Raw genomic sequence first — 17,284 nt, 5'->3', positions numbered from 1 at the left:
AATATCTGTTTGCCAAATACTGTAGATTAGTGTGTTTAGTGAGGGATTGAGAGGATTTAACTCTGTGCACTCAGTAAGTTGTCGCTTTTGGAAGGTCTTTGCATTAGCTTCTGCGGGCAGATATGCCACATCCAATATGGCTGACACGTGGACGCATCGCAGCGACGCGTTAAGTGTCCCAATGAGGCGTTTATGTCCAGCGAGCCAGAGTTTGAGTTGAGGGTTGTGTTTTGTACAAAGAGTCGAACGGGGCCGCCCAGGAAGTGAACCACAAGTCAAAAAATACTAGCGGTGTCGCTACCGTCGAACGGCAGGCTGCACATTTTACACTTTTTTTAAGCCGCATTTACGTCAAAAGTATCATTGTTTACTTTAGCGAAGTTCACTTCCTGCTTGCGAATGTCGAAAGCTGCGCTTGTTGGGAGTGTGAATGGCGCGGTTTTATCGAAAGTCGCTTAACGTCGGTGTTGTACAATAAACTTGTACTACTTTATTGACGGATAGTTAAGTCGAACGGAGAGTTCCGATAAAGCGCTATCTAAGTTTTTTTGTGCGTTAACGGTACTTTGATTTTTCTTCAACGCGGTCCTACCCGGATCCTGTTATCATGACGGTAAGTCGTTCATTTTTTTTTTCAAAGCAACGTCTTTCCCTTCTTCCTTCCTCAAAGATACACGTTGTTGATAGTGAAACATTTTGTTTAAATGTCTATTATTTCATTGTAGAACGTTGTAATTGTGTATCTGTATCTTCCCTTTACATGCTATGACATGCTTACTTTTAATTAGCCGTCCTGGACAGCGTGTGTCACAGTTTAAGGGCGTGTTTTAGTTGGTACATTTAATACTATTTACGCTTTCAACTGTTCAAATTTTGGACAGTGTGTTGTTTTGGACGCTTCTACATTTCTCGTGTACTTGCGGCCTCTATAAAGTGCACTGGTTGCTGTAGGTATACTTTTATGTGTCGTTTACAGTAAAACGTCTGTCAATAGCTTCATGCAGACATTGGCGCGATCAGATAAAATAACTGTGTAATTATACATTGTATAATATGCAAGCTATTAACGAGGAAGCACACCTAATCACCACCAGTTGTCCAGTTTATTATGATGCATCTATAGCCCCCCCCCCCCCCCCCCCCCAAAAAAAAAGTACAGTAAATTGGTATGTAGGAGTAGGTTGCAGAACTATGATCACTTACACCAGATTCACTTGACATGGCAGAAAGGAGTCAGTAACTTGTTGACCCTCTCTTCCCTTTCTCTAACCTTACCAACAAGGTAAGGCATGGCAATGGCAACTGACATGAAAAATGTTCACTCTTTTTATTTGACTTTCGCTTTGCCCTCTACACGACCCGTTTAGTAGACATCATCACATGATAACCAAGTTCCTCTTAATACTCAATACCAAGTTCACACATTTGTTACTGTCAGAAACTCAAACATGTTTCATTTTGTATTACAGTGGGAGAAAAAAGTGTATGAACCTTACATTTATAAATATGGTGATTAAATGTAGTCTGATCTTCATCTAGAATAAACAGTCTGCTTAAACAAATGCCACAAAAACAAATGTATGTTTTCATATTTTTATTGAAAATAACAAACATTTACAGGACAGGAGGAAAATAATAAGTGAACCCTTGGAATGAATAACTGGTTGACCCTCTTTTGGCAGCAATAAACTCAACCAAACGTTTCCGATAGTTGCAGATCAGGATGGCTTTTGGACAATTCGTCTTTACAATACCTTTGCAGTTCAGCAAGATTCCAAGGATGCATTGTCTGGTGTGAATAGCTCTCTTGAGGTCATGCCACAGCATGTCAATCTGGTTGAGGTCAGGACTTTATATGTTAACTTGTATAACGCTGGTAAAGGTTATAAAAGAGTCTCTAAAAGTCTTGATGTTCATCAGTCCAAAAATATGAAAACATAATTGTTTGTGTGGTATTAGTTTAAGCAGACTCTGTTCAGTCTTGTGATTTAGATGAAGATTAGACCACATTTAATGACCAATTTTTGCAGAAATTTGAGAAATGCAAAAGGATTCACATACTTTTTCCTCCCACTGCATATATAGCACAGTGGAAGGCTGTGCATTTGGTACCTGGGCTTTCAGTGGGGACTTACTTGAACGAATCCTCCTCTTTAATAATGCCACGATCACGGTGCAATTACACAAACCATCAATACTATACAAAAACACAATTTTGAACAGCATGCAGCTGTGCCTTGTACCTGTACATCATCTGGATCAATTCAGAATCATTATTTATATAATATTACAACAAATGTTGTTAAAGAATACATCATACCAGAGATGCTTGTTATTAAATGTATTAATGTGCGCAGATCACTACAGACGTTTTGATAGTCAAAGTTTGCTATAAGAAGTTTTGCTCCGAGTCTGACCGACCAATCAGAGTCCAGAAAAATGCTGCGGTTATTGTCCCTGTGAGCCAAATTTGAAATCTGATTGAATAATCGAATAGTTCCACGGACAATAGTTATGTTATGTTTAATGTGATGTGAGACTTTTTCTGAATGTTGTGAATTCATAATGGAGGTCCATGATTTAGTTGAACTTCCAATCGCTGACGATTATGTACTAAGATGTAAATACCATAAAACACTTAACATAAATGGTCAATGTTGGTGTATTTTGAAGGTGATTACTGATTAACATCCAATTTTTTCAACATTCGCGTACTCGTTTTAACGTTCTTATATTCTCACAACATTGAAAAAAACTAACGTAAAACACTACATTAATTTTAATAAGTGACGATGTGCGTGGTGAAGCTGAACCAAACTATTGTGACACTGCACAATCTTGCTGTTAGAATATCTGCTTACTTCACCAACAGTAGTCTTCTTTTTTGTGATTCTTTCAACAGCCCTTGTTGTGTCTGCTTCTTTTTGTTTGTAAATGTGTGGCAGAAAAGCCTCAAAAAGCAAAAGAAATGCACTTGAAGGATTAATCCTTTGATCAGGAGTTGAAAGTTTTGCGTGACTATAGAGCCATTTTTCTCCGAATTTTGAGCCTACTCTGAATTGTAGGGGTGAGATTGTAGTACCAATAGGAATGAAATTAAAGAATAGAAGTAGGTTAGTAGTTGTTACCGATAAGCAAAAGTGAGAAAAGTGCTGCAAAAGAATGTTGTCTGTCTAAATCAAGGACTCACAAAAACCTCCCTATCAACTCCTACATGTTTCCAATGGTTTTAAAAGCAGAAACATGCTGACTATTGGAAATGGGTTAGATGTTAGTTTGAAAATAATGTTCTGTCACTGGGTTACAAATTTAGGACAAGATACTCTTGCCCTCTTAAAACTACTTCTCAATTTTAATGGGTTTGCTGATACTGATACTAATGCCCTTGTCTGGAGAACTGTGCTGTTATTTTTCACACCTCACATCTCTGAACATGCAACTTTGTTGTGCAGCACTACACCATGAGCATGTTACATACAGTGGCTATAAAAGGTCTACACACCCCTATTCAAATGCCAAGTTTTTGTGACATAAAATAAATGAGACCAAGTCAAATAATTTCAAGACATTTTCTACCATTAACGTGACTTATAACCTGTAGAACTCAATATATATTTTTTAAAGATCTTTTCATGATGGGGAAGTAAAAATAAACAACTGACAGAATGTAGTGCACATCCTCTTATAACTGTGATGTGACTGTGTTCAGAATTAACCATCCATCCATTTTCTACACCGCTTATACTCAGTAGGGTCACTGATATGCTGGAGCCTATCCCAGCTAACTGCGGGCAGCAGGCAGGGTACACAATCACATTCAAACCTATGTTAAATGGAAGTCAGCATATACCTGCCACCATTTAAAGTGCCTCTGATTAACCTCAAATACATTTCAGATGTTCTAGTAGTACATTTTTTGCTTTCTAGCAGAAGCCTGGGGGTTTGATGCTAACACTGACAGCTATTTTGAACTGTTCATGACCTTTTCAAAGGCCCTAGTTCCGGCTGAAGAAAAACACCCGCAAAGCATGATTTTGCCACCACCATGCTTCACTGTAGATGTGGTTTTCTTTTGGTGATGAACAGTGTTGTGTTTGCGCCAAACATAGCTTTTGGGAATTAGGTCAAAAAGGTCAGTCTTTGTTTCATCAGACCGTAACAAAATCTCCGAAACAGGTGTGAACATTTCAATTGAGTTGCACAGGGTATAGGTCACATTAATGGTGGATTTTTTTTGGTTGAAATTATTTATCTTGGTCTCTTTTTTTATTTTTTTTTTTTTTAGATATCACAAAAATCTGGTATTTGAACAGGGGTGTGTAGACTTTGTGTATCCAATGGAACATTTCTGTCTTTCTGGTGAAGGTTATTAACATTGACACTGTAATTCTCTGCCCCGCAGCCTGACCTCCTAAACTTCAAGAAGGGATGGATGTCAAAACTGGGTGACTGTGGAGAGGTAAAGTACCACAGATGATGTACTTTATTCTCCTGCAAAGCTCTCCTTCGTCTGTCCTTTCTATTGAGAAACATAGTAAGAAGGGTAGTAGCAGCCCATTCACTTAACTGATCTGCCGCACACCAAAGCCACATTCCCACCAAGCAGTACGCTTCACTTTTATTCACCATGGTGTACACAGGGGTGGGCATACTTTTGTGCTCAGGGGCCACATTTGATTGATCATTCATAGATGAGGTAAAAAAAAATAAAATAAATTATACAAGTTCAAATGTATATTTAAAATAGTTTATATCAATTTTTATAATTTAATTTTAATTATGAACCAATTACTAAAAAAGGTTAAATGTCTGTTTTACTGTCTGTCTGTTAATATATTTTTCATTTTATTATTTGTAGTAAAACAAACAAGTAAATTATTTAACATAAATGAATAGAAAATAAGCAAATGTATAAATACATTTGAAATAACCAATTTTAGGATGAAAAAAAGTAAAACAGCTAAATGATAGCAGTAAATTTGACAGGAGTCTTCATCATGTAAATGATTGGTGGGTTGGAATAAAGATTGGCGTGGGTGACCCTCGGGACATACTTTGCCTACCCCTGGTAGTACAGATGTTGACTGCTTGGCAAATAACTTTGCCATGGAAGTTAGTGACATGACAACAGCGCAACACAATGTAGCCTGCAAAAGAAGTCAACAAAAGAGGATCGAAACACAATATGGTCTGTATTGTCAAGAAGCAAATGACTATGAATCCTCTCTGCATTATAATCTACTGGTTGGTCTTCTTATTCCATTGCTGTAGCTGCTCTCTTGCGACCAATCAATGAACAGCAGTGTGGCCTCCACCTTCAACATTTCTGTTCTTTTGTTTGAATGCATCTGTTATATTGCTATTTTGTTGTCTCACTTTTGATATCTGCTATATATATATATATATATTCAGTGGAAGAAGCACTGGTTTGTTTTAACTGATGCCGGGCTCAAGTACTATAGAGACTCCAGTGCAGAGGAGGTAAGTGAAGTTGCGTTGTTTCTTTTCTTCTTTGTTTTCTAAAGCATAAACAAATTCTATTTATTAAAAAGTCAAACACAAGGTGAAATATTAACTGAAAGGGATTTGGGCTGTTCTGGACAGAAAGATGATTTGGATGGTGAAATTGATCTGAAATCCTGCGTCAAGGTTTCCGAGTTTGATGTGGAGAAGAACTATGGGTTTCAGATACAGGTGAGTATTTCACTGGTCGAACATTTGGTGTTTTCCTTTTTTCAAATCATGACAGTTTGGCCACATCTTGGTATCTTTAAGCTTTTTCATCTGTTGTTCTCCAGACACGGGAGGCCATGTTCACCCTTTCCGCCATGACAGCAGGAATCAGGAGGAACTGGATTGAGGTTTTAAAGAAATGCATCAGGCCCAGTACATCCCCAGACATCACACAGTAATTTCTGCTTTGTTATTGTTACTAGAAAACCACATTTTTTTTAAAGGGTAGCATCAGATTGTATCTTACGATAGCCAACTAGCTAAATGAAGCTAATTGGTGCTTAAAAATGTAATGGTATGTTTGATGTCAAATTTTCCTTATGTTTTAAGGAATTCAAACTGTTGCCTTGAATTTGATATAGTTTCCTTTCTAATATTACCCAGACTGCCTGATAGCAGTAGTGACAAAGAAAACTCCCACTCACGCCTTCAGCTGCCTTCCCGGCGACCGTCATCGCGTCACGCTGATGTTTCGTCAGAAATTCCACCTGCTCAGCGTAGGTTTGACTACGTTGAGCTGTCCCCTGTTCCTGCTTCATCCAGCCATGTCCAGGCCAATCAGAGAGAGATCGGGGAGGGACAACAGAAGGAGCAGAGCCGATGGCAGGAAGAGAAGACACGAGACGCCACGTGTAGCCAATGGGAGGCTGTGCTGTCTCGGAAGGGCACCAGCGGAGTAGTCAATCAAAGACTACACATGGAAGAGGAGCTAGAGAAAAAGTGGGCAGAGTTTGAACGCATGCCTTTAAAGGAGAAACCAACAGTGGGGTCACGGCCTTGCAGCCAGTCAGCCAATGAGGCGCTGCAGAGGGAGGTAGTGTGTGGAGAGAATTTTGTAATTTGCAAACTAAATAAATATGCAAAATTGCAAATTAACCCTTCATCTTTTTTCAGATGAAGTATTTTCTCCTTTCAGCCTTTTAACACTTCAAATAGACTCTGTCCTCTTTCCTTTAAGCTGGAAATTGCTAGATAGAACTAATGGACTTGGAGAATACTGCTACATCTTCTGCCTACTGTGCATGTGTGTGTTCTCTTTGGCATGATTTTATTCCCATTCTACACGATACACAGACTCTGCTGCTCCATTCATAAATAAAAGCTTAACAATCTTGCTAAAGAGCTTTGTAACATCATACTATTTTAGTTCAAATAATTCTTATTGTAGGTGGAACGGTGGACGACTGGTTAGAGCGTCAGCCTCACAGTTCTGAGGACCGGGGTTTAATCCCCGGCCGCGCCTGTGTGGCGTTTGCATATTCTCCCCGTGCCTGCGTGGGTTTTCTCCGGGCACTCCGGTTTCCTCCCACATCCCAAAAACATGCATGGTAGGTTAATTGACGACTCTAAAAATTGTCCGTAGCTGTGGCTGTGAGTGTGAATGGTTGTTTGTTTGCATGTGCCCTGCTATTGGCTGGCAACCAGTTCAGGGTGTACGGATTTTGCCCGATGATAGCTGGGATGGGCTCCAGCACGCCCGCGACCCTCGTGAGGAGAAGCGGCTCAGAAAATGGATGGATCGATAATTCTTATTTTGCCCGCGACTAGTGAGGATAAGCGGTAAAGTCGATGGGTGGATGGATAATTCTTATTGCCTTCTGATTAGCACATCTGCCTCAGTTCTAAGAACATGGGTTCAAATCCAGCCTTGCCTGTGTGGAGTTGACATGTTCTCCCCGTGGCCAAGTGGGTTTTCTCCGGGTACTCTGGATTCCACTCACATTCCAAAAACATTAATGGGAGGTTAATTGACAACTCTAAATTGCCCATAGGTTAGCATGTTAGTATGAAATGATTGTCTAATGTCTAATGATTGTCATAAGCGGTACACAAAAGATGGATAATTCTTATGAAACGCTAACAAAAGATGTAGTATGTACTGAAAACTCACGTGAACGAGTAGCAATTTAACTACAGCATTATATTGATCCTTTGGATATCATGTAAATTAAAGTGCAACCACAGACCAAAAAAATGCCTTGCAAATTTCACACCACAGAAAAGTCTTAAGAAGCCAGAAAATGAATGGATAAAAAAAATTGCAAAGTATGTGAAATCAGGCTTCAGAATTGTCAACAATTGAGACATTCTTTCAGCTTCCAGACACTGGGTCTGTCGCTGAATGCTCTGACAACCTCGCCTCCCTGGAACTTTCAGCTGTCAATCAAAGACGTGCATCCTCTTATGGCTGGCTCCTAAGCGTGGAGAGACATTCTGAGGTGGCCACACCTTTGTCTCAGTTGAAATTTGGCGGACCGTTAATCGACGGCGTTGTCAGCTGCGTCGTGAGAAGGAGGGGGGGAAACAGTCATCCAGGCAGGGGAACCGTGGTGCACACACTGGTGTGGCCGCCAAGGTTCAGCCTTCGGCGGCAACAACCGGATAATTTTTTTCCCCCTCATCCTCCTCGCACCGAGACACGTGACTGACGGCCTTTACGCCGGTCTCTGGCTGCCTCTCCAACTGTTGGCAAGCTGTCAAAGGGCTGCGGATCCCATCCTGTTCGCCGCTGCCTCGGCACGCAGCACACGTGGGGCCAGCCGGCAGAGACACTATAGCTCTAAAAACACATTACAATTCAGGGAAGATGTTTTTTTTCGAGTTGTGGGCATAGTTTGATGGCCAATTTTACACTATACTGGGTCAGGTTGTAATGAAAGGAAAGTATACACCCCAGCCCACTGATGTCACAAGGCTAGTTTTTAGACCCGCCCTGAAAATCCGTCCTAAAGAGATTCAATTAAATCACTTTATTTATAGAGCACTTTTAATACAATGATATGCATCTCAAAGTGCTTTACATGGTTAAAATTAACCCACCCTTCCACCACTAATCCACACAGATTGATATATGTGCGCGCACACACACACAAACACACATACAGTTAAAAAAGTAAGAAAGTAATAATGTAATGACCTATAGTTGGGCACAAAGAAACCAAGTAGCAAATGCCATCTCGGGGACCCGTCTGCACCAAAAGTGAAGACACCAGACTGGAACCAGGGGTAACCGTCATGGAGCCCTAGTGTGGTGGCGTAAGGAGAGCCACAAATGGCAGCTAAGGACCCCATGAAGAATAGAAAGTCTTAAGCTATATCTCAACGATTGAGTACCATATGGTTATCAGTCTTTGCACGTTTCCCGCACTTATCTTCATCCATCCATTTTCTGTACCGCTTTTCCTCACCAGTGTCGTGGGCGTGTTGGAGGCTATCCCAGCTATCTTCGGGCGAGAGGCGGGATACACTCAGAGCTGGTCGCCAGCCACTCGCAGGGCACATATAATCCAAACAACCATTCGCACTCACATTCACACCTACAGGCAATTTAGAGTATTCAATCAACCTACCACACGTGTTTTTGGGATGTGGGAGAAAACATGCAAACTCCACACAGGCGGGTTTGGGATTTGAACCCCAGTCCCCAGAACTGCGAGGCAGATGTGCGAACCAGTCGTTACCGTCCCACCACTTATCTTCAAATATATTTAATGTATTTAGACGCGAAACAAGGATATGACTTTGGTTAGACTTTAGAGGTCTCATATATTGACTATTTAGACCTCCATAATGGAGTCACTAACATGGACTGAGTATAAAAGTATCAATTTTATTTAAAAACACACCTTGGTTTTTTCATACTAGTGTCCAGAAAAGGCCCCTCTAACAGCTACTTCTGTTTGACCCAGTTTTTTAAATCTGCTTTGTCCATATTTGGCTAAATCCACCCCCTTTCTTCTGATTGGTTGCATCTGTGTAGAAGACCCAACCCTCACTACATGTGAGAGCACAACTGTTATGTTGACACCACTGGCTCAGGGGCAGAGAGGTAGGCGGAGAGCTTATCTGTTGAAGTAGATGAGCACGAGAAATTTGAATGACCTGTTTTCAGGCCTCGGCAGTAAAAGACGTCTATGCGTGGACAATTTTAATTCATATTACACGTTTACTGAGGCACCATAGAGCCAATATCAACATCCCAAATACTAGAAAATGTTGGTTTGGTAAAATATGGGACCTTTAACTATTGTGGTGGATAGAAGACAATTTGTATTGTCAATAACCTAAAAAAAGATCTAAAAGATCAACTTAAGCAACTTAAAAGGAAAAAAAGATCTAAAAGCACGTCACAGTCATGTGTAGACTGAGTTGAGCGCTTGACCCTCAGTGGGCTTTACCTGTGTCTCGTCTCTCCATAGGTGGCGTCACTGAGGCACCAGCTTGAGCAACTACAACAGGGGGGGGGGGAGGGGAGGGGTGCCAGGTGGCTGTGGTCCTGACGGTCCCTGCGGCCGCAGCCTGACTGCCATGGACCGCGCTCATCGACAAGCGATGGAGGAGCTGCAGAGACAGCACGAGCGCCAGATGGCAGAGTTAGAAATGGAGAAAAATAGGCTGTTGCTGGAGGAGATTCAAGATACGTCACGAGGTCAGCTTGACTACATGTTATAAGTGTATAATTTAAAAAAAAGGATGACTATAGCAAGTACTGAAACATTTATAGTGGCATATTGCGTAATTGTTTTGCTTTATTCATGCAAATACAGTGTTTATACACTGTGCAAACAAAGGGGAAGCATGAGTTTGCTGCTTAACTTCCCCAGCAAAAACACAGTTCAGTGTTGCCAACTTAACAATTTGGTTGCCATGTTTCGCAACTTTTTCGAATGCTCCAGTGAGTAGTTGTTTTTTAAAGTGACCGTAGAGTTTAATATCACCGCAAAAAAAGAGATGACATCTTGCATTGTTTTCCCGTATGACAAGAAAGGAGCCCAGGAAAAGCCATTGTGGATTGCTAAAGACACGGTGCTCATTTATACTTTGCAAAAACCGTTATTTAGCCACAACTTCTGACCCAAGATATGGGTTTACAAGCTGTAAATATTTTACCAAGGTTATCTTGCCTCATATACAGTGGGAGAAAGAAGTATGTGAACCCTTTGGAATTCCTTTGATTTCTGAATCGATTGGTCATCAAATGTAGTCTGATCTTCATCTAAATCACAAGAATAATGTCTGCTTAAACGAAAACTACACAAGCAATTATGTTTTCATATTTTTATTGAAAATAACGTAAACATTCACAGGACGGAGGAAAAAGTAAGTGAACCCTTGGATTTAATAACTTGTTGAGCCGCCTTTGAGAGCAATAACCTCAAAGAAATATTTCCTGTAGTTGCAGATCAGATGTTTACAACAGTCAGGATGAATTTTGGACCATACTTTACAAAACTGTTGCAGTCCAGCAAGACTCCTGTGATGTCTGGTGTGAATAGCTCTCTTGAGCTCATGCCACAGCATCTCAATCGGGTTGAGGTCAGGACTTTATATGTAAAGTTGTATAAAGCTGGAAAAGGTCATAAAAGTATCTCTAAGCATCTTGATGTTCATCAGTCCACGGTCAGACAAATAATCTATTAACAGAGAACGTTCAGCACTGTTGCTTCTCTTCCAAGGAGTGGTCGTCCTGTAAAAATGACTACAAGAACACAGCACAGAATGCTCAGAGGTAAGAAGGTAAGAAAAAAAAAATCACTGGCCAGCATCTCTGTTGACAAATCTACCATGCGTAAAACATTAAACAAGATTGGTGTTGATGGGAGAACACCAAGGAGCAAGCCATTGGTGTAAAAAAATAAAAATAATCAAACAAACATTGCTACACATTTGAAGTTTGCTAAGGAGCACTTGCATGTTCCATAGCATTACTGGCAAAATGTTCCGTGGATAGATTAAACCAAAGTTGTTGTTTTGGAGCAACATACGACACCGTGTGTGGAGGGAACATGGCACAGCTCACCAACATCAAGATCTTATCCCAACTGTGAAGCATGGTGGAGGCAAGCTTTTCTACATCAGGGCCTGGACAGCTTGATGAAAGCTTGCTGTCATCATTGGTAAAATGAATTCACAAGTTAATCAAGATATTTTGCAAACAAACTTGAGGCCATCTATCTGAGAATTGAACCTCAAAAGAGAATGGGTGTTACAACAGGACAATGAAGCAAACAGAAGCAAATCAATAAAAAAATGGCTTCAGAAGAAGAAAATTCATGTTCTCTAGTCGCCTCGTCAAAGTCCAGACCTGAATTCATCCTGATCGTTGTGTGCACGTCCGTTTTGCAACTACAGGAAACGTTTGGTTGAGGTTATCAGAATCAGAATCATCTTTATTTTGCCAGGTATGTCCAAAAAAAACACAAGGAATTTGTCTCCGGTAGTTGGAGCTGCTCTTGCTGCCAAAGGAGGATCAACCAGTTATTAAATCCAAGGGTTCCCTTACATTTTCTCCCTGTCCTGTAAATGTTTATTTTCAATAAAAATATGAACCATATAATTGGGTGGTATTAGTTGTTTATGCTTGTGATTTAGATGAACATCAGACTACATTTGATGTCCAATAAATGCAGAAATTTAAGAAATTCTGAAAGGTTCACATACTTTTTCCAATCTCTGTAACTATATAAATGAGAGAGAACCGTGAAAGAGCTCAACATTCTGCACACATGCAATGATGTAAGATTAGATTAGGGAGGAGTAATTGGTTAAGTGTCATTTGATTGGTGCACTTTTTTAAATGACATAACTAATCATTATTTGCAAATGTGTTTGCGGATCCGCAGGGGTCCCCACACTCCAGTTTGAGAACCACTACCATAAACAACCCCACAGCAGCAAACACACCTTATTTGAAGAAGACCTGGTGCCTTTTATTTCCAAGAATATCACGTTTTTTTGTTTCAGTGATGGAGGCCCTCAAGAAGAAACACAAAGAAGAGCTGGAGAGAGAGGTGGAGAAGGTCAATAGACTCAGCAGTGGATTGCTTGACCCACAGACCTTGCACATCCTACAACAGTAAGATACATTTTGTCAGTGTGGCAGAGATCAGGAAAAGAGTCTTAATTAATTCCTTGTTACTATTCAGATTAATTGAAAAATTGTAATTGTTTTTAAGAGTCTATTGTGGATACATTTTCATGCAATTCACGTGAGTAGTCACAGTGGTATTCTCCTGTTCATAGCTGCATAACACAGGAACTAAAATAAATAGGCATAGTCAGCTTACTCTGTTCAGGGTCTTGGTTGAGTCTTTCCCAGCTGACTTTGGGCATGTGGCCTTGTATACCCTGGAATGTTTGCAAAGGCAATCACAGGGCACAGATAGACCAGCCACCATTCACACCACTCCTATTGAACATGTACATTTGTATCGTAGGGCAAAATTTACAGCTGCCTTGTTTTGGTTTTCCTTTTATTTTATAGCCTGCCTTGTGTTGAATTGTTTGTATATTGTATTCCCATCTGCCCGAATTGAACTGTTTGATGGGCCATGAATTGATTCTGTGTGAGTTTGTAGACTCTTGAGACTCAAGTTCCCAGTTCCTTGTCTGAAAAAGGGATCACCACAGTGGCCACCAAAGAATTTGGCTGTGGATTTGTATTTCTTTGTAAGCTTCATGGCTTCACGACAATGCCTTCTCTGTGGTTGTTTCAGGAACATTCATATCATAGCCCATTAAAACATTAAGCTCCAGTTTCACTGTTTTTCATTACACACATTCTTTCACTTTTTGTTGCTTCTCTTGAACTGAATCTACAGAATTGAACTTAATATAAAGCCCAACTTTACGTACTATGTATCTGCAGGGCAGACAGTCAGGCCTTGCAGAGAGAATTAGGCGGACTATCAGAGCGCTACTCTCAAAAGTGTCTCGAGCTGAACCGAGCTGAACAGAACAACGCTGAAAGGGAACGGGAACTCAGTCAAAAGGAGAGAGACCTGGAGCAGCTCAAGAAAGAGAACCAGGTAAGTTTTCAGACAAGAACACAAGAAATACTGTATACTTAGATATACAGTTCTTTAAAAAAAAAACTATACCTATTATTCCTGACTACTGTTAAGGTGCCCTTGCTTGAGCAAGACAACAAATCCTCTTCAGACTGAGCTCGGGGGAGTGAGGTCTTATTCACCATATGGTGTAATTCGTGCAGTATAAAAACATCAAGAGTTGGAGTTTATTTTAGTATAACATTAGTAGAATGTTTATGCTTGCATGGGTTTTCTTGCTCCCTCATTCTAAAAGCATGCATATGCATCTTTGAAGACTCAAGACTAAATTGTCCATAGGTGGGAATGTGAGTGTGAATGGTTGTTGGTCTATAGAGTAGGTGCCCTGCGATTGGCTAATGACCATTCCTGGGTGTACCATGCTTCTTGCATGAAGTTAGTGTGGATAGGCTCCAGCTCACTGACCTGCTGACCCTACCTAATAAGTTGTATAGAAAATGAATGGATGCAAGTGTAACGTAAAGTATAAAATTCACTGTTAAAGAAACTTTTATCAGAGCAGACACATTTTCATACTTTTTTTTTTTGCACAGTAATAAAGGAAAAGGTATGTCATGCAAATTAATTTAGAAATATTTTTTCCAGAACTTAAAGGACCGTTTGGCAGAGGAGATCATCCGCATACGATGTAACAACACAGACATGGGTTCAAAAGACAACAACGAGACGTCCTGTGAATTAGAGGTGAAGACACTGTATTTTAACCTCCAAACTAAAAGTAAATAAGGAGGAAATCCCCTCATATGCAAACCCATTCTTTTTATATTTGCACCATGAGTTAAATGGGTATGAGATGGCACCACAACCTTGGTCTTTTGTAAGCGGATTGTTGTAAACTGCAAGAAAGCTGCTGTATGTGCAAGTTGGACAACACTCCTCATTTTCTCCCTCATACACTGCTAAAATATTTTTATAACCCATTTAAATAATCCTCAAAGCCACCATTGGCTGAATAACCTAACATCTAAACCATCATTTGTGCCATCATGTTTCTAGTCTGTCATGACTTTATGGCAGGAAATGAAAACCACACTGTTGTTTCTCTTCCAGGTACTTCTCAGGGTAAAAGAAAAAGAGATTGAGTACTTGCATAAGGAGATCAACTGTCTAAGGAATGAACTTCAGTTCCTTAACACGGTACTGTGTGTAATTACATACTTTGTTAAGCAGGCACAATGTAGTCTATAATAATACTGTTTAACATTTACTTTGTAGTCTATATTGTTTGATGACTGCTTTCTCCTGCTCTTTTTTCCCCTCCAACAGCCTGTATTATGTGAACCCTGCACTATATCAAAAACAATTCAGGGAAAGTTTATTCTTAGCTCTTTTGCGAACCGTAGTAAACCTTGTAAGCGTTCTAAGGCAGTGTAGATAATACCAAACTTTCGCAGTTTATGTTGATAATGCTTTTTCCAATCAAACCCTGGATATGAAGAAAACAGTCCTTATGATATACAATGAACCCCACTGAGCATTGCCACAAATAGCGAAAAATCTGAAATTTGCGCTCCCTTGAAAGGTTTGTTATTCCCTATAGATGTCATAAGATGGCACCAAGATGCTATTTTTGTCAAAATGAAACTCCTCAACTCACTTCAACATAGTTCCTTGATACGAAATACTGAAAAAGTAATACTTTTATTGCTTTGGACTGAGCACAAAAAAATCTGACAAGAGGTGAAATTGTGAATGCCGAAACACGAAAATGTGGGGTTCATTGTGTAAAGATAATATTGCTTTGATCTCAGGCGGACGTTGTAACATGACAGTATTTTAACATAAGTGTCCGCCATTCACGCCAGGAGAAGCATCTGGCTGGTGAGCGATATGCGGAGATCAATGAGGAGCTGAGTGGGATAAAAGGCCGGAGTGAGCGGGAGATCCAGAGTCTAAAGGAGCACTTAAGGCTAGCCATGGCCGCTCTGCAGGAGGGCCAAAGGCTGGGTAACAGCATGGACCACTGAGTCTGCTGAGAATCCTTAGTGAAAGGTTTGGATTTAAGATTTATATACTGTACATTAGGAGACAAATCCGGTATTTAAAAAAAAAAACATTTTGGTCATTGTAGAATTGGACGACCAACAAGTTTGAAAAACACTTTTATATGCACACCCACACAGTAGTTTTCACATGTGAATCGAAATGTTTTGTTTGTTGTTTTACAGGTGTGTCTGCTTCAATGTGACTGAATGAACACGAGATACAGAAAGTAGAGGAAATGGTCGCACTTTGGGTGGGGGGGACCATGATCGTGCCTTTTTTTTCAATCATTCCGCCAATCCAGCAGCATGGAAAAGCTGCAAACTGGCTTCATTACACTGGACCATGTGTGATATATAAACTGCACTTTTCCATTCTTACTGAAACTTCTGCCTCAAGGGAGTTAAAGCATGTATGAGTGTGCATTTTGTCTTAAAACTGGAATATTTCTCAACAATTATTTTTATAGTTTCAGGTATTTCAGGTAACTCTCAAACATTGGACCCTTTTGTGTCTGTTAATAACTTGAGGCCACAGAATGACACAGAGCTACTATCATCTCAGTTTTTTTATGTTGTACAGCTTTCAAAACTACACTTTGAAATGAAAGCTCATCTTTTTGTTGTTTTGTTTGTAAACAGTAAACCTGAGTTTAGGTTGTGTTATTTGCTGTAAAGATGCAGAAAAGAACTGGGATTAACACAAAATGTCATTGAGAGTATGCTGATTAGACATGAATATGAACTTGCCTCCAACCAAATTCAGCCTCAAATTTCTTTGACTGGAAAAAGCTCATTATTGCTTTTTGCCCCATAATACCCCTAAGCTTCTTTCCCCTCCATCTTCATCATTAAGGACCTAAACAAAATTGACAAGTGTTGCATTAATGAGCCAATTTGTCAACAAATATGGAGTGTTGATGAAAAAATATATTGTGATAAAATGACTTATCTACCTTTTAGAAAAAAAAAAATATTTAATATACCGTATTGCCGGTATTTTGTAAATAATACACATTTTGCAATCAATAAAATAAGAGAAGCTCCTTCCTTCCTCTCTGAATTATGTTCACCTGCACTTGGGAGATTCTTAAATATGTTTTACCCCTGGTGACCTGTTCACATTAAAACCCATTTGGGCATTTATTCCACCTTTAGATCCACGTACTAGTATGGTCTTAAGCACCATACTAGTACATGGATTAAGCACACTAATAGAACAACTCGGGTGCTCTAGTAGAATGTTTGTCTTTCTTGTAATGTTTTTGTTTTTTCACTACTTGTGCCACTTTTAGTCTACTAATTTGCAATTAAACTTCACTAGTAAACTACTGTGCTGCACTTGTAACACTACTGGGCCCAAGTCGTAGGTATGTGTCACACACGAGTAGCCTTCTTGCCCAGGATATTGAATACATTTTTGTTATTCTATATCTTTATTGTCCAGCATAAGGTCCATACTAGCCTGGTCTTTATTCTAACTAGTAGCCCAACTTTGGCATATACTAGTGGGACAAATACATGTTACAAGTGAGGCAAAACTGTACACGAGTTGACAGATTGGTGTGCTACAAGTAATGCCACAAGTATAATTTTGTCACTTTAGCACGGTTGTCAACTAGTGCACAGGTTTGCCTCACTAGTAACATAGTTATCCTACGAGTATGCCCATCCTACTAGTGATGACAAACAGTATAAAAATGCTCAAACTGCTGTCCA

At 39.9% G+C, this 17,284-nt stretch overlaps 1 protein-coding gene across 1 annotated transcript; it reads left to right on the top strand.

Moving 5' to 3' along the window:
* The first annotated feature begins 241 nt into the window (after positions 1-241).
* On the top strand, positions 242-16,615 carry triobpb (TRIO and F-actin binding protein b). Its single transcript, XM_061748134.1, is given in 14 exon segments — positions 242-613; positions 4,403-4,459; positions 5,413-5,481; positions 5,605-5,694; positions 5,799-5,908; positions 6,118-6,547; positions 9,933-10,000; positions 10,002-10,162; positions 12,478-12,589; positions 13,382-13,541; positions 14,169-14,267; positions 14,634-14,720; positions 15,389-15,575; positions 15,752-16,615. Coding segments are annotated over 13 exon segments (1,611 nt in total). The 5' UTR covers positions 242-607; the 3' UTR covers positions 15,551-15,575; positions 15,752-16,615.
* The last annotated feature ends 669 nt before the right edge of the window (positions 16,616-17,284 follow it).

The sequence above is a fragment of the Phyllopteryx taeniolatus genome, chromosome 16 (assembly GCF_024500385.1).
Source record: "Phyllopteryx taeniolatus isolate TA_2022b chromosome 16, UOR_Ptae_1.2, whole genome shotgun sequence".
In the NCBI taxonomy this organism is placed as follows: Eukaryota; Metazoa; Chordata; class Actinopteri; order Syngnathiformes; family Syngnathidae; genus Phyllopteryx; species Phyllopteryx taeniolatus.
This window is presented reverse-complemented; position numbering and strand designations above follow the sequence as displayed.